The sequence below is a fragment of the Centropristis striata genome, chromosome 5, assembly GCF_030273125.1.
Source record: "Centropristis striata isolate RG_2023a ecotype Rhode Island chromosome 5, C.striata_1.0, whole genome shotgun sequence".
In the NCBI taxonomy this organism is placed as follows: Eukaryota; Metazoa; Chordata; class Actinopteri; order Perciformes; family Serranidae; genus Centropristis; species Centropristis striata.
Genome location: NC_081521.1, coordinates 32,346,636 through 32,369,230, shown reverse-complemented (window position 1 = coordinate 32,369,230; position 22,595 = coordinate 32,346,636). Strand labels below are relative to the sequence as shown.

Here is a 22,595-nt window from a genome sequence, read left to right as displayed (position 1 = left end):
TTACTGTGTCTGCTTCTGATCGCCTGAAATCAAATCAAATCAAATCAAATCAAATCAAATCAAATCAAATCAAATCAAATCAAATCAATTTTATTTATATAGCCCAAAATCACAAATCACAGATTTGCCTCAAAGGGCTTCACAGACTGTACATGGTACGACATCCTCTGTCCTTAGACCCTCACATCGGCCATGGAAAAACTCCTTAAAAAACCCTTTTAGCAGGGGAAAAAGAAGAAGAAACCTCAGGGAGAGCAACAGAGGAGGGATCCATCTCCGAGGGCGGACAGACGTGCAATAGATGTCGTTGTACAGGGCAGATCAACAGAGTACAATAGAGTAGATAGAGGTTGAGGATGTTTTCTAATTATATTACCTAGAGGGAGCATATAAAGGGTGAATAAAATTGGTCCAAGCACAGAACCCTGTGGAACACCGTGGTTAACATCAGTGCGCACGGATGATTCATTGTTCACATGAACAAACTGGAAACGGTCTAATAAGTACGATTTAAACCAGCCCAGTGCCGTTCCTCTAATGCCAATTACATGTTCCAGTCTCTGTAATAGGATACGATGGTATCCTGGTACAAATGCAGCACTCAGATCTAGTAAGACAAGGACAGAGACAAGTCCATTGTCAGAAGAAATTAAAAGGTAATTAGTAATTTTTACCAATGCTGTTTCTGTGCTATGATGAGTTCTAAATCCTGACTGGAAGTCCTCATATAGACTATTGTGTTGAAGAAAATCACAAAGCTGATTTGCGACTGCTTTCTCCAGGATCTTAGCGAGGAAGGGGAGGTTAGATATTGGTCTATAGTTTGCTAAAAAGCCAGGATCTAAATTAACCTTTTTGAGAAGAGGTTTAATTACAGCTACTTTAAAGGATTGTGGCACATAGCCTGTTAATAATGATAAGTTGATTGCATCTAAGAAAGAAGAGCCCGTTAAAGGTAGAACCTCTTTAAGCAGCCTTGTTGGTATGGGGTCTAGGAGACAGGTTGACGGTTTAGATGAAGAAATCATTGAGGTTAGTTGTTGGAAAGTGATGGGAGCGAAGCGATCTAAATATTTATCAGGGTTTGTACCCGTTCCTAAGGCTCCAGGGTTTAAGGATGCCTCAGTACCAGTTAATGGCAAGAGGTAGTGCATTTTATTTCTAATAGTTATCATTTTCTCATTGAAAAAGCTCATAAAATCATTACTAGTGAGGGAATACATGGTTCAATAGAGCTGTGACTCTCTGTCAGCCTGGCTACAGTGCTGAAAAGAAATCTTGGGTTGTTCTTATTTTTCTCAATTAATGACGAATAATAGGCTGATCTGGCTTTACGGAGGATTTTCTTATATGTTTTAAGACTGTCCTGCCAGGTTAAAAGAAATTCATCCAGCTTAGTTGAACGCCATTTCCTTTTGAGCTTTCGTGAAATTTGCTTCAGTTCACGGGTTTGAGAATTGTACCATGGAGTTAACTTTTTCTGTTTTATTATTTTCTTTTTTAGTGGGGCAATAAAATCTAGCGTTGTTCGCAGTGAATCTGCAGTACTGTCGACAAAGTTATCAATTAGGGAGGGACTGAAGTTAACATAGTCCTCTATTATGTTGGAGCACGACAAAGAGTTAAAGACAGGTGGAATCACTTCCTTGAACTTAGCTACAGCATTATCAGATAGACATCTAGTGTAGAAACTCTTGCTTATTAGCGAGTAGTCCAGTAGCAGGACTTCAAAAGTTATTAAATAATGGTCTGGTAACACAGGATTTTGTGGGAAAACTATTAAATGTTCAATTTCAATCCCATACGTCAGCACAAGGTCGAGGGTGTGGTTAGTGAGTGGCTTCATGAACTTTCTGATTAAAGCCAATCGATTCTAGTAAGGAGATAAAAGCAGTACTAAGGCTATCATTATCAACGTCAACATGAATATTAAAATTACCTACAATAATTACCTTATCTGTAATTAGTACTAGGCTTGATAAAAATTCTGAATATGGACCGGGAGGCCGGTAAACTATGACAAATAGGATTGGCTGTTGGTTTTTCCAGGTTGGGTGTGAACGACTGAGAACAAGGCTTTCAAATGAGTTGTAGTTTACTTTAGGTTTGGGGGTAATTAGAAGGTTTGACTCATATATCGCTGCAACTCCTCCTCCTCGGCCTGTGCCACGAGGGATATGAGTATTAATATGACTAGGAGGAGTAGATTAATTTAGGCTGACATATTCTTCATCACGCAGCCAGGTTTCAGACAAAGTAAGTCAATATTGCAATCTGATATTAACTCATTTACTAATAAAGCTTTAGATGATAAGGATCTGATGTTTAAGAGTCCACATTTAATTATTTTGGGTTTTTGTTTATTTGCAGTTGAAGTTTCAATTTTTATCAGCTTATTTTGGGTAACTCCTCTTCTGATAGAACCTGGTTTAAATAACTTAGCTTTGGGAGGACGGGGGACAGACACAGTCTCTATGGGGTTTTGGGTGGATGACTGCTCAAAGGGAAAGGCAGAGAAGTGTTTTACACTGTGACTCTGCCTCCTGGTCTCAACTCTGACTTGTCACGGGTTTGGACCGCTAATAAACTTGGTCAGGTTGCTAGATATGAGAGCGGCTCCATCCAAAGTGGGATGAAAACCATCTCTCCTAATAAGACCAGGTCTCCAAAAGTTTGTCAATGATTAACGAAGCCCACGTTGTTTGCTGGACACCACCTCGACAACCAGCGCTGGAGCGATGAAATGCGGCTACACATATCATTGCTGGTCAGATTTGGCAGGGGACCAGAGAAAACTACGGAGTCCGACATTGTTTTGGCATATGCACACACCGATTCCACATTAATCTTTGTGACCTCCGATTGACGTAACCGGGTGTCATTACTGCCGACGTGAATAACCACTTTACTGTATTTACATTTATCCTTAGCCAGCAGTTTCAAAAAGGATTCAATGTCGCCCGCTCTGGCGCCAGGGATGCACTTAACTATGGTGCCTGGTTTCGCTAACTTGACGTTCCGAAGAATGGAGTCGCCAATGATCAGAGTTGGCTTCTCAGTAGGTGTGTGCATGTGGTTGGTGGTCAACCATCATGGGCCTCGGCCTCTGACTATTCCCCCTTCGGACATTCACCCAGCCATCCGGCCGCTTGGGAGGTGTCGGGGAACCGCTAGCTACACTATGTCGGCTCGCACCAGCTCAGGGCGACTGGCTAACTGCTGCAGTTAACTTTACCGAATTGGTTTCCATGGTGCGGAGCCGCACTTCTAGTTCACTAATAGCCTACTTGATCCAAACAACACTGACCCGCTGCCTGTTTGCTGTCACCATTGCCAAGGATATACCTGGCTGGCTCACCTGAGCCTGTTCACATTGAGCTATGCTGCTCCCGCTGCAGTGTGTAGGCACTTCTCTGGCTGATTTCCCTGTTCTGGTGTAGCTAGGCTTCTTTGTCAGGACAGCTTACTCGTCAAGTTTGATGGCCTTGTTCTTTCTTGTCTTTATCGCTGTCTGGTCTCCGCCACTGGCGTCGCCACGGTTCCCCCGGGTCCCTCGCTGTTAACCATGTTGTGAACTTTCCTGTGCGACTGGTCCTCAATCTGCAGTCCGCCGCCGCCTTCTCAAATCTCTCCTTTCTGTCACAAATCCTGGAACACACTGTGGCCTCCCATCTTGAAACCCACATAGACTCCAATCAACTTTATAAACCATTTAAATCCATCTACAGAAACAGCCCTTATCAAAGTCACCAAAGACCTTCGCCTCTCCTCTGATGCCTAATCCCTCAACATTTTAATTTTACATGACCTCAGTGCTGCGTTTGATGTCATTAATCACATTATCCCACTCACACACCTTGAGACCGCCCTTTGCATCGCTGGCACTGCCCTCTCCTGGTTCAAATCATATCTGACCGTTACCAGTTCATCAGCATCAATAAAGTCAACTCCACAGCCCCAGTCTCTCAAGGTGTCCCCCAAGTTTCAGTGCTTGGACTCCTCTTCTTCCTGCTCTACATTGGTCATATTATACACCATCATAGCTTCCATTTCCACTGTTATTCCTATGACTTCCAGCTCTACATACCCACCAAATCCATTACTGCTGCCAGCCTGCCACTCACTCCACCCTCACAAACTGACATAAAGTCTTGGATGCAAGCAAACTTTCTCAAACTATACAGTGACAGTCCCTCCACAAATCCTGCATTTCAAAAAACGTTTCCTTTCCATCAACAGCTTATTGCTATTGCTTTTACTGTCCTTGGTTTTTGTAAATGTTTCTTAATACCACTTTTGTTTACACTGTTTATTGCTTTTGTTTTTATTATGTAAAGTGTCTTTGAGTACCTTTTAAAACACTATACAAATAAAATGCATTATTTTTATTGTTGTTCTTATATTTGTTATTAACACATTACACCAAACACTGTATTTGAGTAAACATTTTCAAGATTTCTATATTGTACATCCATGTGAAGACTGTAACCTGTAGATTTTAACATTTTGTTTGAGTTTGTAAATATGTTCCTGTTCGGCCCACATTAGTATATTCTAATTCAAATTAATTTTCCACACAACTTTTTTTTGCCCATGTCAGAGGTGTAGCCATACACTTAGCAAATATTAAACCATGATGAATGATTAAAGGTCAACATTTAATTTCCTCTTACCTTTGCTCTATTACTAAGGGGCCAATATATATATATTACCAATATGGCTTAGTCAGGACTTTAAAACACAGGATGAGATAACAGATGATATCATTACATGACTCTGCAATTCTTGATGGGCTTTCAGACAGTTGATGTTTTAGTTGATTTTTTTTTAGTTTTGTTAGTTTTAAAATCCTTTTTTATTGACGACATTGTGACACAGTCAGATAATCATAGGTGTAAATGTGTATATGTAATATTCATATAATGCATACTGTCACACTGTCATGGCTTGGGTTGGATCTGGGCCATAGTTAATGTTATCAGCTCCACATGTGCTTTTTCTACTATGATAAGTCAAAGTGTCTTCACCAGCCTGTTTTATTGGTTAGTGTATATATCATGACATTCCGACAGACTCATGTGTCACTGTCCTTCACTGCCATCACCATTTATTTTTCACTTGTCTTCTTACGGCAAAGCGCTGCCCTTGTTTGACAAAATGAAACACTTGGCATCTGCCAGGCATAGGTCTTTGACCTGAACCAAATTTCTCCTTGTTTGTGAAGAGAGAATGAAAGAATCATTATTCAGTCAACGTTGGAGGAGGACACTGGGTTTCTTTCTCATTTTACAATAAAGTGAAATAATCTTTCCATTGCTTGAAAGCAACACACACAACTGATTCTGCAGTTTATCCCACAGTGGCTTGCTACAATCGTTTCAAATAGATCTTTTTCTTACTGTAAGTCAACCTAATTGGGGTTTTTTAGAATTCAGAATGATTCATTATGTATCAGCTCTTAGAATAATTAGAAAGACTATTCAAACTCCTGAAAGGAAGCAAGAATATCACCAAGGGAATTATTATGTTAAGAATAGGCTATTTGAATCCTTAAGAGAAACAAAAGAAAAATGAAATGAAATGAAAATGAAGAAACCAGTTTATAAAGTTATTGTGTCGAAAGGGTTGGTTTCAAGATATAAAGGGTTCATTTGTCCCTCAGAAAAAGCCGTTATTTTTCTTTGTGCTCAAGTTGTTTTTTAGAATGTGTGTATTAATGATGTGAATCACTGACAAGTAGGGTAGGGACTTAGGGGTAAGAAGGAGGGCATCTTTGTTAGTCAACAGCAGTTGACTGACAAGTCAATAAAAGAATCGGGTTAAAAATTCAAGTAAGTAACATTTTTTCTAGTACAGTCACAATCTTTTTCAAGTATTAAAGTTTATCAGAGTCAAAGACCAGTGATGAAATATCCAGTCAGACATTAGAAAGGTTCATGTTGACTGAATGAAGGAACGATCACAAAACTAAGGCCGCGTTCAGACTGCCAGCCAAAATCCGATTTTTAGCCCATCCAGATTGGAACTGGATGGCTCTTTTGAAGTCTGAACAGTCACAAATCACATGAAATTTTTGCAGACCGGATCGAAACCACCTTCGGGAGGTAGTTTCAGATCGCATTTGGACAGAGGTCAGTCTGAACCGCTCCAAACACTCAGATTGGTTTTGACTGTCCGTGACGTCACTCTATGCGTAGCGCCGGCAGCGCGGGGACGAGGTGTCCACCGGCAACCGCGCCCGACTCATGTGGGCCCGACGGGGCGTCCATCCGCCCGGTTTCTCCCCTGATGCGTCTGAGATGTTCTGCACCTCTACTGGACAGTGATAAGGCCAATATACCGCTTTGACCTGCCTCCCTCATGTTTGTTGTTATTGTTCTTGTCGCTGTCACAATTATATGACGTCTGACGCCGTGACTATGGCAACCTGTCAGATCAGTCAATAATGTGGCCCAGTCTGAACAGAGCCATATCCAATTTGGACACTTGGTAAAAACAGTGTGGACAGTCAGCCCTAAAAATCTGATTTGAGTAAGAATCTGATTTGAATCAGATTCACCTGCAGTCTGAACGCAGCCTAACAGGGGATTTCCACCGGACGCGTTACAGCAGCAGCACGTCTCCACAGCGTTTTTGCTGCGTCTGTCAATTCACACCGGGCGCGTTACAGCAGCAGCACGTCAGCTTAGCGAGCCGGCCGTATACACGCGAGATAACGAGATCACGCGATAATCCTGACCATACAGGAGACCGCAAGATCCCATGATAAACTTTAAACTCTATTTATACAGTCTATGGATAAACTGTGTGTATAAAGTAAACAACAACAACAAAAACCAACTTACTTTGCTTCTCTGAGGTGAAAGATATGTTGATCTATGTTTTATGTCTATGATTATGTTGACCATCTATCCTTATAAAAACAATATGTTATGTCATAAATGATTGTATGATGTTCCACTTCAACAATCAGTCTCTTGTCTTCCGTGTCGCCGATCCTCTGAGACCCTTTGATTGATTGATTGCTGATCTGGTGCCCCGGTCATAACATAATGTTGATGTGAAGTAGTTTTAGGCTGCATGAACTGCGTATTGTGTTTTATTTTGAAAGGGGCGGAAGTGTTTTACGCTGATTCTGAGTCGGACTTCCTGTCTGGTGCGATCTGCTCTGTTGAGATTCACACGATTTGGCAGCGTCTCGCGGAGAAATAGAAGTCCTACCTAATGCTCGCATAGAGACGCTGACACGACGCTGCAGTAACGTTACGCTACGCGCCCGGTGGAAATGCTCTCATTGATTAGAGTGTTACCTATTTGCAACGTCATACACCACGCTGACGTTACGCTGCAGTAACGCGCCCGGTGGAAATCAGGCGTTCAGAGAGCAGGGCTTAATGCTCAATTCGGATTTTTTTGTGGAATCCGATTTTTTTGCAAGGTCGTTCACATTTCCAATTAAATGCGACTTGTATGTGATTTCCAGTGTGGACTTGAAACGTACCAAAAGCGTCCCGCATGCGCATTGGAGGACACGATGAAGTCACACGCAGCGAGCGTGCTCAGTGTTCACAGAAGTAGCGGAAAACGTGGCCGAGACCAGGGACAGTTGTAACAGGGGACGGTTGTAACACCTTGAATTCCTCCAATCAGAAACAACCTAGAGTGATGACACTCACTGTGCTCACACTCAGTTAGTTTCCCTCCATTTCTTGTTAGAAAGGGAGCCACATTTGAAACTTCCTGACGGTATTATTGACAAAAGTTGTTTTTGAGGTAAAAATTTTACTTTTCTTGCTGATGTACTTTTTTGGATTCTGTTGTAAGATCAAATTCCTATGAATTCAAACAAGTTTTATTAGAATCACTGTTTTGTAAGCTAAAAATAGAGATGGCTAACAAGTGTCAAACTAGCAGTCAAGCTAGCTAACATGAGATGAAAACATGGCTGGTGATGCTGGGACGGTTGTAACGCCTCGTTACAACCGTCCCAGCATCATCAACCAAGTTTCATTTACATTTTAAAAACTAGCTAAGGTTAGGGATAGAGTTTGCAGATATTGGTATTAAAGGGAAACTATGCAGTTGTGGCAATTTCTTTGCTATTTTCTCGCCGGCCCAAAGTTGCATGGCTGGTTTTTCCGCTCACAGACGCTAGAGGGAAGCTAGACAGCTACCATTCACTCAAAAAAAAAAGTCATATAGCCTATATTCCAATGACTGTGAAGCTATTAAGTTAAGGTAAATTAAGCTAAAAACAGCATAGTTTCCCTTTAATGTGCAAATTAAAAGTAAAATGTGCACTGTGCATTGCAAATTAAATGTAAAATGTCATCAAATCACATTTTAAGGTAATTACCTTTTTTTATAAAACAACAGTCAGTGGAAACATGTGATTGCTTACAGCATGCCAAATGTCAGAAAGAGGAAGACAGACAGGGGAGTCCCATTTCCTGTGCTGGAAAAGGCTTCTGATGAAATCAGACAGGGAAAGTCAGTCAGGGGAGTGGCCAAATCATATGGCATTTGCCATGTGACCCTGCACCGATTCCACAAGAAGAGGAGCCAGGGATCGAAGACACTTCCCAGAGTTGGATACTGGACTCCGAAAAGGGTTTTCTCACTAGAGCAGGAGCTCCTCTTAAGAGACTACCTGATGCAGGCAGCTGATTTGTACTATGGGTTGAGCCCAAAAGAGGTAGGCTAGATATGTATTAAGCTAGAGTAGGCTATGCTATGTACATTTGTTGTGTATTAAACTAATTAACAATTCAAATAATTTAGGTCCGGAAGTTTGCCTATGATTTGGCAAAGACATACAGTTGTAGGTACCCCGAAACCTGGGCAGAGAAAGGGATGGCTGGAGCCGACTGGTTTACAACCTTTTTGAAGAGGCACCCCATGCTCTCCATAAGAAGCCCTCAGGCTACAAGCCTCTCAAGGGCTACAAGTTTCAACGAGACAAACGTCAATAAGTTTTTTGACAACTTGTTTTCTGTCCTGGACAAACACAGATTTGCTGCACAGGACATCTGGAACATGGATGAAACAGGTGTGGTTGAAATGATCTATATCTCCCTCAGAAACACCTTCCAGATGCTCACAGCCTTACAAAATAAAAGCATTACAGAATAAAAGCACTAAATAAAGTAATATTTTTCTACACAGGAATCACCAGTGCAAAATCCTGAAAAAATTGTGGCCTGAAAGGGAGTGAAGCAAGTAGGTGCAGTCACCTCTGCAGAACGGGGGGCACTAGTTACACTTGCCTGTGCAGTGAATGCCTTGGGGAATTCCATCCCACCAATGTTCATCTTCCCCCGAAAAAAAATCCATCCTTTCTTTACCAGCAATGGCCCTCCTGGCTGTATTGGTACAGCGAATGGGTCTGGGTGGATGCAAGGGGAGGACTTTTTGGTCTTCCTCAAACACTTCCAGGCTCACACCAAGTCCTCACTGGAGTCAAAAGTGTTGTTAATTCTTGACAACCATACCTCCCACCTTTCTGTGGAGGGGATTGACTTTTGCAGGAGCCATGGCATCGTCCTCCTCTCATTCCCCCCACACTGTTCCCATAAGCTGCAGCCCTTGGATCGCAGTGTATATGGGCCACTGAAGAGGCTGGTATACAACTGCTGTGACAGCTGGATGAAAGCTCATCCAGGAACCACAATGACCATTTACGATCTGCCAGGCATTGTGAAGAGTGCCCTTCCCCGTGCTGCATCACCGGCAAATATTCAGGCAGGGTTTGCATGCACCGGAATTTGGCCTTTTAATAGGAATATTTTCAGTGACAGTGACTTTGCACCATCCCTCGTCACAGACCGCCCACAGCCAGCAGTGACACCAGAGGTTCCATCTTCCTCTACTCCATCACCCAACGTGGCAATGGTGGCATCCTCCATGCCACTTGGAGATTAATCCCCTGTCACACCATGTGTGGTGTCCGAGCCTGAACCTGAGCCATCATCCTCTGCTACTTTTTTTTCACCCGAGTCCATCCGTCCACACCCAAAAGCTGGCCCAAGAAAGCAGACGACAAAGGGCAGGAAAAGAAGGGAAACCGCTGTCCTTACAGATAGTCCCATGAGAAAACAACTGGAGGCTGAGAAAAGCAGGTCTGCAGCTTAAAAAAAAAAAGAATTTCGGCAACAAAAGAAAATCCAAACCAAAGAAGCAGAACATTCAGGAGTCATCTGATGATGAAAGTGAATTCTGCATTGTGTGCTTGGAGAGCTTCTCCAGGCCAAGGGAGGTCTGGCTCCAGTGCTGGTCCTGTAAAGCCTGGGCACACAAGGACTGCACAGATGGAAGGGACTTTTACACTTGCCACAACTGTGACTCGGACTAGGCCTACCGAGCCCCCCACCCCCCCTCTCTCTATTGTTGAGAATGTTTGAGTTCATGTTTAAACTTTTTTGAGGTGTTCTACCCATTAAATCGTTTTCTTGCATTATAGCCTACTTTTATGTTTTTAGTGTATCTTGATTAAAGTGGCAGTTAAAGTAAATTGCTGCTTGCTGTTTTAGTAGAGTATACTGAAAAAAAGATTTTTTTGGCCCTTTAATTATTATTTCAATCATCTATGTAAATTCTACAAAAATACGAATGTACAGTGTAGGCAAGTTTTTTCCACACAGAAAGTGTTTGTTTCTAAGTAATATTAGTGAATATTACTTGGAACGAATGATTTAATTTACAGACAAAACTGAGGACACATAATAACAAACAATCACTAAGTAATGCACTACATGAAAAACTGCTATTTTAAAGTAAAAGCACTGAATTCGTATTTCTTTCTAGAATTTATATAGATGATATATAGAACAATTACAGGGCCAAAAACAATGTTTTTTTCAATGTAGCTTTACAGTTAATGTCACTCCATTTTTTTTCCAGTGTAGTAACACTAAGTTAGTAGTAAGTAAAGTTCAAACCGTGTGACTGCATAATGTTTCCACATAACTAACATACTGTTGCGTAAAATGGACACATTTGTGAATAAAGCGTGTCTTGGTTGTGTTTCTGTCCAGACAAACCTCTTCTTTTGTCATGTAGTATGAAAAAAAAGGTTATCATTACTGAAAAACATGAAATTAATAGTCACAATAACATGACTGATTAAAAATATTTTCTATTTTGACTATATGATTGATTCATTATGTGTATTTTAGACACGTTACAACCGTCCCTGATATGTGTTACAACTGTCCCTGTTCACAGGGACAGTTGTAACATTGGAAAGAGTGTATTAAAATCAATTTTGCAACCTGAAGGTATTTCATAAAACCACTTAAATACATTATTTCAGCAGCTGACAGATTGAAGTTTATAATATCACAAATTGGTTATTCCAGTGTAAATGGTTTTTGATATTTAGCTAAAAATTGCAAAAAGTGTTACAACTGTCCCTGGTCTCCCAAGCCTGATTTCCATCAGGTGCGTTACAGCCGTATCGCCAGGATTATCGCGTGTTCTCGTTATCTCGCTTGTATATGGCTGGCTCGCTGTGCTGCCGTGCCGCGGCTGTAACGCGCCCGGTGTGAATTGATGCTGGGCAGAAGACGGAGCAAAACCGCGGTGGAGCCGTTCCGCGGCTGTAACGCCCCGTGGAAATCCCCAGTCAGCCTATGTATGATGAATGCGACCTGGCCGTTCAGACTGTAGTCGCATGTCAAAAGATCAGATATGTATCGGTTTTAGGACCACATATCCAAGTGGCCTGGATCGCATTTGAAAAAATCGGATTTGGGTCACTTCAGGCTGCAGTCTGAACGTAGCCTCATACGTTATGAGCGTTTCCACACTGCAAAGTTACTGCTACCAGCTATTACTTTGACTGTTATCATGACCGAGATAATAGTTTAACCATGTTGTGTTTGTGTTACAGGTCTGACTGATAATGAGATCCTCTCTCAGGCCTTTATATTCATCTTCGCTGGCTATGAAACCAGTAGCAGCACAATGGGATTTGTAGCTTACTGCCTGGCAACCAACCCTGACATCCAAAAGATCCTGCAAGAGGAGGTTGACGAAACATTCCCAGAAAAGGTTGGTTGCCTAATTTTTAAAATGTAATTAATGCTTGTTTTTAACCGCAACTAATTCTGTGCTACCACCGAATATCTACATTGTACTCTAGTGTCGACCAACCTATGAAGCCCTGACGCAGATGGAATACCTGGACATGGTGCTGAATGAGGCAATGAGGCTGTACCCTATTGCTACTCGAGTAGAGAGAATGTCAAAGTCTTCAGTGGACATTAACGGCGTGACCATCCCTAAAGGAACTGTCGTCGCGGTACCAGTGTACACTCTCCATCGTGACCCTGCTTTGTGGCCTGAGCCCGAAGCCTTCAAACCTGAAAGGTACTATATTGGATTAATGTCATGCTGAGGTCGAATTTTACCCAAACTTTTAAGTGAGTTTGCTAATCGACTTATCTTATTTTTCCAGGTTTAGCAAAGAGAACAAACACAACCTAGACCCGTATGCCTTCCTACCCTTTGGAGCAGGGCCAAGGAACTGTATTGGCATGCGATTTGCCGTCTTGATGATGAAGTTGGCCATAGTGGAGATCCTTCAGAGATTCAGCTTTGTCACATGCAAGGAGACAGAAGTAAGAAGGCATTTTCAGCATTTGTGGTCTTAAAATAGTGACAGGTTTTTATGTATGATCACTGACTGGGTGGCATTTCTTGTTTTTCTAGATTCCACTGGAGCTGGGAAATGAAGGATTTCTCGCACCCAAGAATCCCATCAAGCTGATGCTGCAGCCCAGACCAACTGTTGCTGATTAGGACATGATTTAAGATGATAGTACATCTTGCACAACATATATATATTTTCCATAAATAATTCAACATTTATCAGCATTACACAATTGAAACAAGAAATGCGTGCCAACAAATCCAAAAGCTTGGCTCTACTAAAAAAAACACTGTTGATGGTTTTTGTCATCCTGATTTACTGATATTTTAGTTTTTTCCTCTGTATTTTAACTAATTATATTTTTGTAATCTCTGATATATTCTATGTAAAATATACCAATATGTGACATCACTATTACTGTTCAATAGCATGCCACATCACATGCCAGAGAGTTATTTTGTGATATGTTATCACTATGAGCATGAGTCACCTGTTGTTTACTCTTTCTTGATTAAAGTCCTTTCATAATAAGATCAAATTCTACGTTACTAATGAAATTTATGGATCACAATATTTTTTAATGTACTATCATTTTGCGAGGACTTGCTGTAGAGAGTTTTAATTATGCTCATTTATGCTATACTTCTACTTTGCTTGTCTCTATGGTATTAGCGCTTTCTGTTTGGCTGTGCTCTTTGTTCCTCATTTTACAAGTAGATAGGGTGGAGCTCAGCACTGATCACAATTGGCACCTGAGTGGGCTGGGCGATAGGAGATAACAATGTCATTCTCTTCCTCAGGCCTTTTAGCTGACATTTGACTTATTCTGCATAAACGCATTTCACTCAGTGGCATATCTGACATTCCTAATATTCTCGCAATCACATGTCATTTGTGACTTTGTTTCTTACTTATCTAATAAAAAATACATCTCATTTGGTCAGTGTGGTCTCACTTCTTTGTCACCTTTTTAAAATAGGTGTTGACAACCCTTAAACTGATTTTTTTTCTTTAAGTAATCTGTAATATTAGGCAAACTAGTTGTCCTTAGAACATGTAATGGCAGTTGTAGAAAGTTTCTTAATTCACTTGTCATCTCAGCTATTTGTACTTATTGAGTATTTCCATTATATGTTACTTTAAACTTCTGTTAGGTAAACATTGTAGCTTCTTTTTACTCCACTATGATTATTTAACACCTTGGTTTTCCATGCAAACATGATTACTTAAAATGAATGATGCAATGTTTCAGTTTAAACAAACCAACAGTTTAAAAAGTACTTATTATAAGATCCACTTTCAAGCCACTACAGCATTTAAATTCACATTACTTATTACTGCAAAACCATGGTGACAAATATGATGTAATGTATGTCACAACTAGGTAAATGGTCACTAGATTCAGAGTTGAAGACTAATGATGATGTTACGTAACTACCATGTTTTCAAAGACGCCTGGTCCCGCCCCTTTAAACTCTGTTTAAACTGCTGGTGAGAGGTGACAGGCTGCAGTCGACGGTGGTGAGCACAGGATTGAAGATGGGATTTTTTCCAGAGTTTTCCATCGAGACTTGGACTTTAATAGTATTTGTCATCACTCTAATAACAATGTAAGTATGTGGTTTGGTTTATCTTTCTTTTAAAATGCTTAAGAGACAAAGTTACAAAAACAAACAAACAACATTCCACACACAAAAAAGCGGAAATAACTTTTCCCCCCATGTCTGTATTGGTTACATTCTCTTCTCGGTGGAGGCTGTGTGTATTTTTAATCCTACAATAGTTAAGTTTTACTGCGTCGTGAAATCTGAAATCAAAGCCAGGCCGAGTTGACTTGTTGTGTACGGAGACCAGACTTGTTGTGTACAGAGACGAGAAGCTGCCAAAACCAAAGTTAATAAATTGATCTCCATCATTAAGTTAATATGCCATTAAATGCACCCAAAAATAATATTAAAAAATAAATACAGGCATTAATTAATTAATTGACAAAATGTGAGATGAATATAAATTAATAATAATTTCTGATTTAATGCTAATCCTCTGAATTCATGTCTCTACACTGTCAATCAATATGTGCTGTGTGAGAGTCTGAGTGTGTGCTTGTGTGCGTGCGTGTCTATGTGCGTGTGTGTACATACACGTGTATGTGGGGATGGGAGGGGTGAGTTTTGTCATTTTTATTGTCTGTTTTTACTCTTATTTTTTGTAAATCACTTTGTGTTACATTTCTATGTATGAAAAGCGCTATATAAATAAAGTTTGATTTGATTTGAAAGCTACTAAAAAGCTGCTGTACATTCAGATTAAAGCCTGTTGACATTAGGGCCACCTCTGTGAAATGCAACTTGACTCTTAACAGAGGAAGTGGTTGCTCACTGACGTCAGTTGACATGAGGGCAGTAAAAGTGTCAAAAAAGGCAATTTACATAATTCCAGGCAGTTATGTAATTTTTATTTTATGCACTTCTGATAATGCTTTCAGGGATTGAATGTACTGTAGTCTACTGTAACATAATGTTTACTACCACTGTCTACTGTTGAGAGTACCACCCAAAACAATTCATTCAGATATGTTCAATATGTTTAAAGAGATTTCAACACTCTACACCTCATTTTACTACAAAAAACTAAATAAGGTGGCAGCCGGCTGGAAGGAGATCACAAGGAAGCTGAAAGTTTCCATTGCTGATAAGAACCTACTGGCTTTTGGCTATATTGCATGTTATGTTAAGTAGATACCACAATTTAAAAAAATGTGTTTTCTGTTTAAAAAGTCCAAATGTGCAAATATAACAATAACTTTCTTATCTTTACCATGGTACACATTTTGTGTACACAGTGTAGAAGGGCATTGTAATGGATTCAGGCAGAACATTGAGCATTTGACGTTACATCGATATAGCTATCACTAAAGGCAGATAAGCCCTGATTAAAAATACATTTGTAGTTTTTTTGGGTGCAATCCAGAATATCAGGCAAACTACTCTACTACTTGGGTCGCTTTGATAACTTAAATTTCTAAAATTCTGCTCAATCGTGTATTGATTCAATCAAGGGGCAAAAAATCAAATGTTGTTGTTTTATTCATCTTAAATGGGTTCAGAGTTCCGGGGGGGGGGGGGGGGGGGGGGGGGGGAATAAACTTACATTGAAGAAAGCATAAATGAGCATACATTTAGTCCTAGAACACTGGGTAGTGGTGCACTTCAGTCTCAAATTGATGTTCTTTTCACCTGTTTACACAGACTCCACAGTTTTCATTTCATTGAGTTCATGAAAAATACAAAGCAATACAAAGCCACATTCTTTTAAAATAAACATTTCAGTTCAAACTTGTTGATTGTCCTTTCACTTGTGATAAAAGCAATAGGCAGTATAAACTATCTATTCAAAGACAAAACATGAAAGAAATAAAGTGTGGAGGAATTTCACAAAGAACAATAAATAAATTGACTTAATCCTTGACAAAAGGATGTAGTCTTTGTTTTCTAATCCTACTTTTAATTCACAGATATGGATATGCTCCATATGGCTTTTTCAAGAAACTAGGCATCCAGGGGCCCAAACCTTTGCCCTTCATTGGGTCATTTTTGGAGTACAGAAGGGTAAGATGCATTTGCTAAATTAGTACACTGCTCTAAACTGACATTCTGCTGATAACAGTTTGGGCTGATTTTGTACCTTTTGCTCCTCTCTCATGTCATACCTCAGGGCATGCACAATGTTGACACAGAATGCTATGAGAAATATGGAAAGATGTGGGGGTAAGTGTGTGTGGAAGAATTTTCCCTGTGGTACATTTCTCATTCAATGCTCCAAGCTGTAACTGACTTGCAACAATATCTGCTATTGCTATTCAAGGATTTTTGACGGCAGGCAGCCTGTGCTGGCTGTAATGGACACGGCTATCATCAAAACAGTCTTGGTTAAGGAGTGTTATTCTATCTTCACCAACAGACGGGTAAAAACGAGGGGGGGAATTCCCAAGTTAATACATCAATACTAATCCCAGAACACAATATAAAGAAGGCATTCTGTGTGTGTATGGCGGGTTTAGGATTTTGGCCTAAATGGACCCCTACGTGATGCTGTATCCGTAGCAGAAGATGAGCAATGGAAGAGGATTCGCAGTGTCCTCTCTCCGTCATTCACCAGCGGACGCCTGAAAGAGGTTAAAAAGCACACTGCAGGCTATTTTTCATGAGAAATATTTATATTTTTTGTACATTATTCACATGATGATTGATGATCCAGCTGTGATAATCATTGTGGTACATCAATATTAAATCAATTAATGGTTTTGCTATTTACTCTTTGGCAGATGTACACAATAATGTTGCAACACTCAAGTAATCTGATGGAGAGCCTTCAGAAGAAAGTAGAGGCGGATGAAGTCATAGATGTGAAAGAGTGAGTAATATTTGGAATGGGATTAAGGCATAGACTCTTCATCAATATTTTTCAGTATTTGTTTTTGGTTTACCTTTTTTCTTGTTCCTAAATTTCACATTTGCCTTTATTGCAGTGTATTTGGACCTTATAGTATGGATGTGGTGACGAGCAGTGCCTTCAGTGTGGACATTGATTCCATTAACCATCCTTCGGATCCTTTTGTATCAAACATTAAAAAAATGGTCACGTTCAACTTCATGAATCCCCTGCTCCTGCTTACGAGTATGTTAGTTTTATATTGTAAAACCAAAATATTTATCCAGTGGTGGAATGTAACTAAGTACATTTACTCAAGTACTGTACAATTTTGAGGTATTTGTACTTTACTTAAGCATTTCCACATATCGTTAGCCTCATAGCATAATTGCCTAACACGGTTGATTCACCATGCATTAAGGACTATTAGCCTCATAGCAGATTTGCCCAAGTCATATTTAGGCTGATGACATAGTCAGTAATGCATGGTGAATCAGCAGGAGAGAATTAGGAGAGTAGAGCTAGGCAAATATCTCAACATGGCCAAAAGATGACTTAGGCTAACGATATGTAACTTTATACCTCTATTTTACTAGATTTTAGAGACAACTATTTTAATTTTACTCCACACCCACATAGGATTAAAAAAATAGCAGGATACAAAAACTGCATTCTAAATGCCCATTCTGCAATAAAACGGATATGTGCAATACAATTAATATGTGCAACACACTATCTACCTCGTCTATACCATTGTAGTATTTTCAGTGGTAATTTATCTGTTTTTTAATATTTTTTATGACATCACTCATCCTTGTTTTTGTCCTTATTTTAGCACAGTGTTTTACCATGTTTTTAAATGTTTTGCTCATGTTTGTTTTGTTGTTATGATTGCTTTAACTATGCACCTTAAGCAGTGGCACTCCCATTTTTTTTGTATAGTTGACTATATATTGGCAATAAAGGCTATTTGATTTGATTGGATTTGATTTAGCTGCCACTTTTAGTTAGTAGTTGCTTTTCAGGTCAACATTTAATATTAAAAATATGATCAATTTAAAATCATTATGCATTTTTAAAAAATAAACCACATAACAGTAAGTTAAACTTAGCCCTACTTGAACAACAGTAAAATGATACTTACATAAATGCATCAAAAATAATAATCCAAAATATATGTAATATAGCCTCCATAACAATCTGAATGCTGTTATTTGTAGTGGAGTAATTCTGCATCTTCTTCCACCACCGATCTTGTCCCCCTGAGAATGAACTATGTGTTTTATCTCATTCATTGCAGTTCTGTTTCCATTCTTGAAGGCGGTTTTTGATAAGATGGATCTTTCATTGTTCCCTGCTGATGTGATGAAGTTCTTCTACACCTTTCTAAGGACGATTAAATCAGACCGGAATAAGAATGACTACAAGGTAATGTGTACATAGTGTATAGCTACAGTGGACTTAATGTTGGTTGTTGGTTATTTTTATAACATTTTGTGTTCATAGCCTTTTTTTGAACACAAACTGGAAAATGAAAATAATATTTTAACTTCTGTTTGCCCTGCAGAGCCGAGTGGACTTTATGCAGTTGATGGTGGACTCTCAGACTTCAGAGGAAAACAAAGAGAATACGAGCAAAGGTAGAGAAAGAAACCAGTTTATAAAGTTATTGTGTCGAAAGGGTCGGTTTCAAGATATAAAGGGTTCATTTCTCCCTCAGAAAAAGCCGTTATTTTTCTTTGTGCTCAAGTTGTTTTTTAGAATGTGTGTATTAATGATGTGAATCACTGACAAGTAGGATAGGGACTTAGGGGTAAGAAGGAGGGCGTCTTTGTTAGTCAACAGCAGTTGACTGACAAGTCAATAAAAGAATCAGGTTAAAAAGTCAAGTAAGTAACATTTTTTCTAGCACAGTCACAATCTTTTTCAAGTATTAAAGTTTATCAGAGTCAAAGACCAGTGATGAAATATCCAGTCAGACATTAGAAAGGTTCATGTTGACTGAATGAAGGAACAATCACAAAACTAATACGTTATAAGCATTTCCACACTGCAAAGTAACTGCTACCAGCTATTACTTTGACTGTTATCATGACCGAGATAATAGTTTAACCATGTTGTGTTTGTGTTACAGGTCTGACTGATAATGAGATCCTCTCTCAGGCCTTTATATTCCTCTTCGCTGGCTATGAAACCAGTAGCAGCACAATGGGATTTGTAGCTTACTGCCTGGCAACCAACCCTGACATCCAAAAGATCCTGCAAGAGGAGGTTGACGAAACATTCCCAGAAAAGGTTGGTTGCCTAATTTTTAAAATGTAATTAATGCTTGTTTTTAACCGCAGCTAATTCTGTGCTACCACCGAATATCTACATTGTACTCTAGTGTCGACCAACCTATGAAGCCCTGACGCAGATGGAATACCTGGACATGGTGCTGAATGAGGCAATGAGGCTGTACCCTATTGCTACTCGAGTAGAGAGAATGTCAAAGTCTTCTGTGGACATTAACGGCGTGACCATCCCTAAAGGAACTGTCGTCGCGGGTACCAGTGTACACTCTCCATCGTGACCCTGCTTTGTGGCCTGACCCCGAAGCCTTCAAACCTGAAAGGTACTATATTGGATTAATGTCATGCTGAGGTCGAATTTTACCCAAACTTTTAAGTGAGTTTGCTAATCGACTTATCTTATTTTTCCAGGTTTAGCAAAGAGAACAAACACAACCTAGACCCTTATGCCTTCCTACCCTTTGGAGCAGGGCCAAGGAACTGTATTGGCATGCGATTTGCCGTCTTGATGATGAAGTTGGCCATAGTGGAGATCCTTCAGAGATTCAGCTTTGTCACATGCAAGGAGACAGTAGTAAGAAGGCATTTTCAGCATTTGTGGTCTTAAAATAGTGACAGGTTTTTATGTATGATCACTGACTGGGTGGCATTCCTTGTTTTTCTAGATTCCACTGGAGCTGGGAAATGAAGGATTTCTCGTACCCAAGAATCCCATCAAGCTGATGCTGCAGCCCAGACCAACTGTTGCTGATTAGGACATGATTTAAGATGATAGTACATCTTGCACAACATATATATATTTTCAATAAATAATTCAACATTTATCAGCATTACACAATTGAAACAAGAAATGTGTGCCAACAAACCACTGTTGATGGTTTTTGTCATCCTGATTTACTGATATTTTAGTTTTTTCCTCTGTATTTTAACTAATTATATTTTTGTAATCTCTTTGATATATTCTATGTAAAATATACCAATATGTGACATCACTATTACTGTTCAATAGCATGCCACATCACATGCCACAGAGTTATGTTGTGATATGTTATCACTATGAGCATGAGTCACCTGTTGTTTACTCTTTCTTGATTAAAGTCCTTTCATAATAAGATCAAATTCTACGTTACTAATGAAATTTATGGATCACAATATTTTTTAATGTACTATCATTTTGCGAGGACTTGCTGTAGAGAGTTTTAATTATGCTCATTTATGCTATACTTCTACTTTGCTTGTCTCTATGGTATTAGCGCTTTCTGGTTGGCTGTGCTCTTTGTTCCTCATTTTACAAGTAGATAGGGTGGAGCTCAGCACTGATCACAAATGGCACCTGAGTGGGCTGGGCGATAGGAGATAATAATGTCATTCTCTTCCTCAGGCCTTTTAGCTGACATTTGACTTATTCTGCATAAACGCATTTCACTCAGTGGCATATCTGACATTCCTAATATTCTCGCAATCACATGTCATTTGTAACTTTGTTTCTCACTTATCTAATAAAAAATATATCTCATTTAGTCAGTGTGGTCTCACTTCTTTGTCACGTTTCTAAAATAGGTGTTGACAACCCTTAAACTGATTTTTTTTCTTTAAGTAATCTGTAATATTAGGCAAACTAGTTGTCCTTAGAACATGTAATGGCAGTTGTAGAAAGTTTTTTTAATTCACTTGTCATCTCAGCTATTTGTACTTATTGAGTATTTCCATTATATGTTACTTTAAACTTCTGTTAGGTAAACATTGTAGCTACTTTTTACTCCACTACGATTATTTAACACCTTGGTTTTCCATGCAAACATGATTACTTAAAATGAATGATGCAATGTTACAGTTTAAACAACCCAACAGTTTAAAAAGTACTTATTATAAGATCCACTTAAAGCCACTACAGCATTTAAATTCATATTTACTTATTACTGCAAAACCAATTTTAAAAAGCATTTGTAATCATAATCCAATAATATAATTCATAAATATTCATTTTTTTCTGCATGTGAGTACCTTTAGTTCTGATACTTACATAATTACATTTATAGAATACTACTTTTACTCTAGTAATATTTTGAATGCATAACTTTTACTAGTACTGGAGTATTTTTACATTGTTGGGTGGCAAATTGTACCTAAAACTATCTGGATACTTCTTCCACCAACAAAAAGTTTTAGGGCATTGCAAACTGTGCTGTCATGTTACATCAGCTGTACTGGAAAAATAAGAAACCAGTGATACAGACACACTCTCACATGATCACATTATGATATTTGATGACGTGACTGAAAAAGACAAACAGGCAGAGGTACATAAAACCTGTTTAAGATAATAAGTGGTGGTGTTATTATATGATTAACGTACTTCACAAATATTATAGGAATTAATAGGAAATATGAGGCTGAACTTTGACTGACATAATGTCATCCGAGCCTCACGTGTCCTGGATTTGAAGTACACTGAATACTTCCTAGAAATTATCAGCGGCCTGGTGCGTACAAAGGTGAGAGTGATGTGCGGGCTTGTACCGTGTGAAAACACTACTGTGGATACCTTAGTCTTTCAGCAACAATGACTGTGCACAGTGTGGTGCAGATCCTTAACAAAAACATCTCGACTATCAGGTTTCTGTTCCTTCTTTTCAATGAGAGCAGGGCTGAAAAAAGAGCTGAAAAACAAAAGAAGGGATGTAAAGATTTGAACATTCAATGCCAACCCTTTCTCTATTCTATTTAACTGTATTGTCCTACTTTTAAATGTTAGGACTTTGCTTTAAGGGGCTACAACCCACCCTGACCCACCGCTCCCGTATTGTTTGAAAAAAACAGCACTTCCTGCTTCTCTCTTTTAAATCATGATCCATAATGTGGCAGGTTTGTAATATTACTGGAACAAAAATGGGCATAAATCAACAAACTTACACTGAGCTTTAATTTATACATGCATACTTCAGTAAAAGGACAGCATTGTACACTAAATTAGACAGATTGATTATTCCTTGTGCTGCAAAAACATGCCTCATTATTTAAAATGACTAGAGTACACTAAACTGTAATCAGAATTGGAAATTTCTGCCTTGCCTTCTGCCTTGTGAAAGACAAAATAATCAGCCATTAGTAACATCAGATTGCAATATTGTAATTTGGCCATTAGGGGGAGATGAAACACAGTAATGAGATGATGCCAAGCCTCTCCCCCACGAGGCTTGTATTTTAAGGCTATTCTGAAA

At 39.3% G+C, this 22,595-nt stretch overlaps 1 protein-coding gene and 1 pseudogene across 1 annotated transcript; both read left to right on the top strand.

The window, feature by feature from the left end:
• The first annotated feature begins 11,878 nt into the window (after positions 1 to 11,878).
• Positions 11,879 to 13,587, top strand: LOC131971795 (cytochrome P450 3A19-like). Its single transcript, XM_059333403.1, has 4 exons — positions 11,879 to 12,051; positions 12,143 to 12,369; positions 12,458 to 12,620; positions 12,712 to 13,587. Exons 1-4 carry the CDS (start codon positions 11,965 to 11,967, stop codon positions 12,799 to 12,801), a joined length of 567 nt encoding a protein of 188 aa, XP_059189386.1. The 5' UTR covers positions 11,879 to 11,964; the 3' UTR covers positions 12,802 to 13,587.
• Positions 13,588 to 14,146: 559 nt separating this feature from the next.
• On the top strand, positions 14,147 to 20,890 carry LOC131971794 (cytochrome P450 3A27-like; annotated as a pseudogene).
• Positions 20,891 to 22,595: the final 1,705 nt, after the last annotated feature.

Bases quoted from the DNA above. Each gene is read 5' to 3' on its own strand.
- LOC131971795 (XM_059333403.1), top strand. From the start codon at position 11,965: ATGGGATTTGTAGCTTACTGCCTGGCAACCAACCCTGACATCCAAAAG. The intron at 12,052-12,142 runs GTTGGTTGCCTA...ATTGTACTCTAG, and splicing joins ACGAAACATTCCCAGAAAAG to TGTCGACCAACCTATGAAGC. The intron at 12,621-12,711 runs GTAAGAAGGCAT...TTGTTTTTCTAG, and splicing joins TCACATGCAAGGAGACAGAA to ATTCCACTGGAGCTGGGAAA.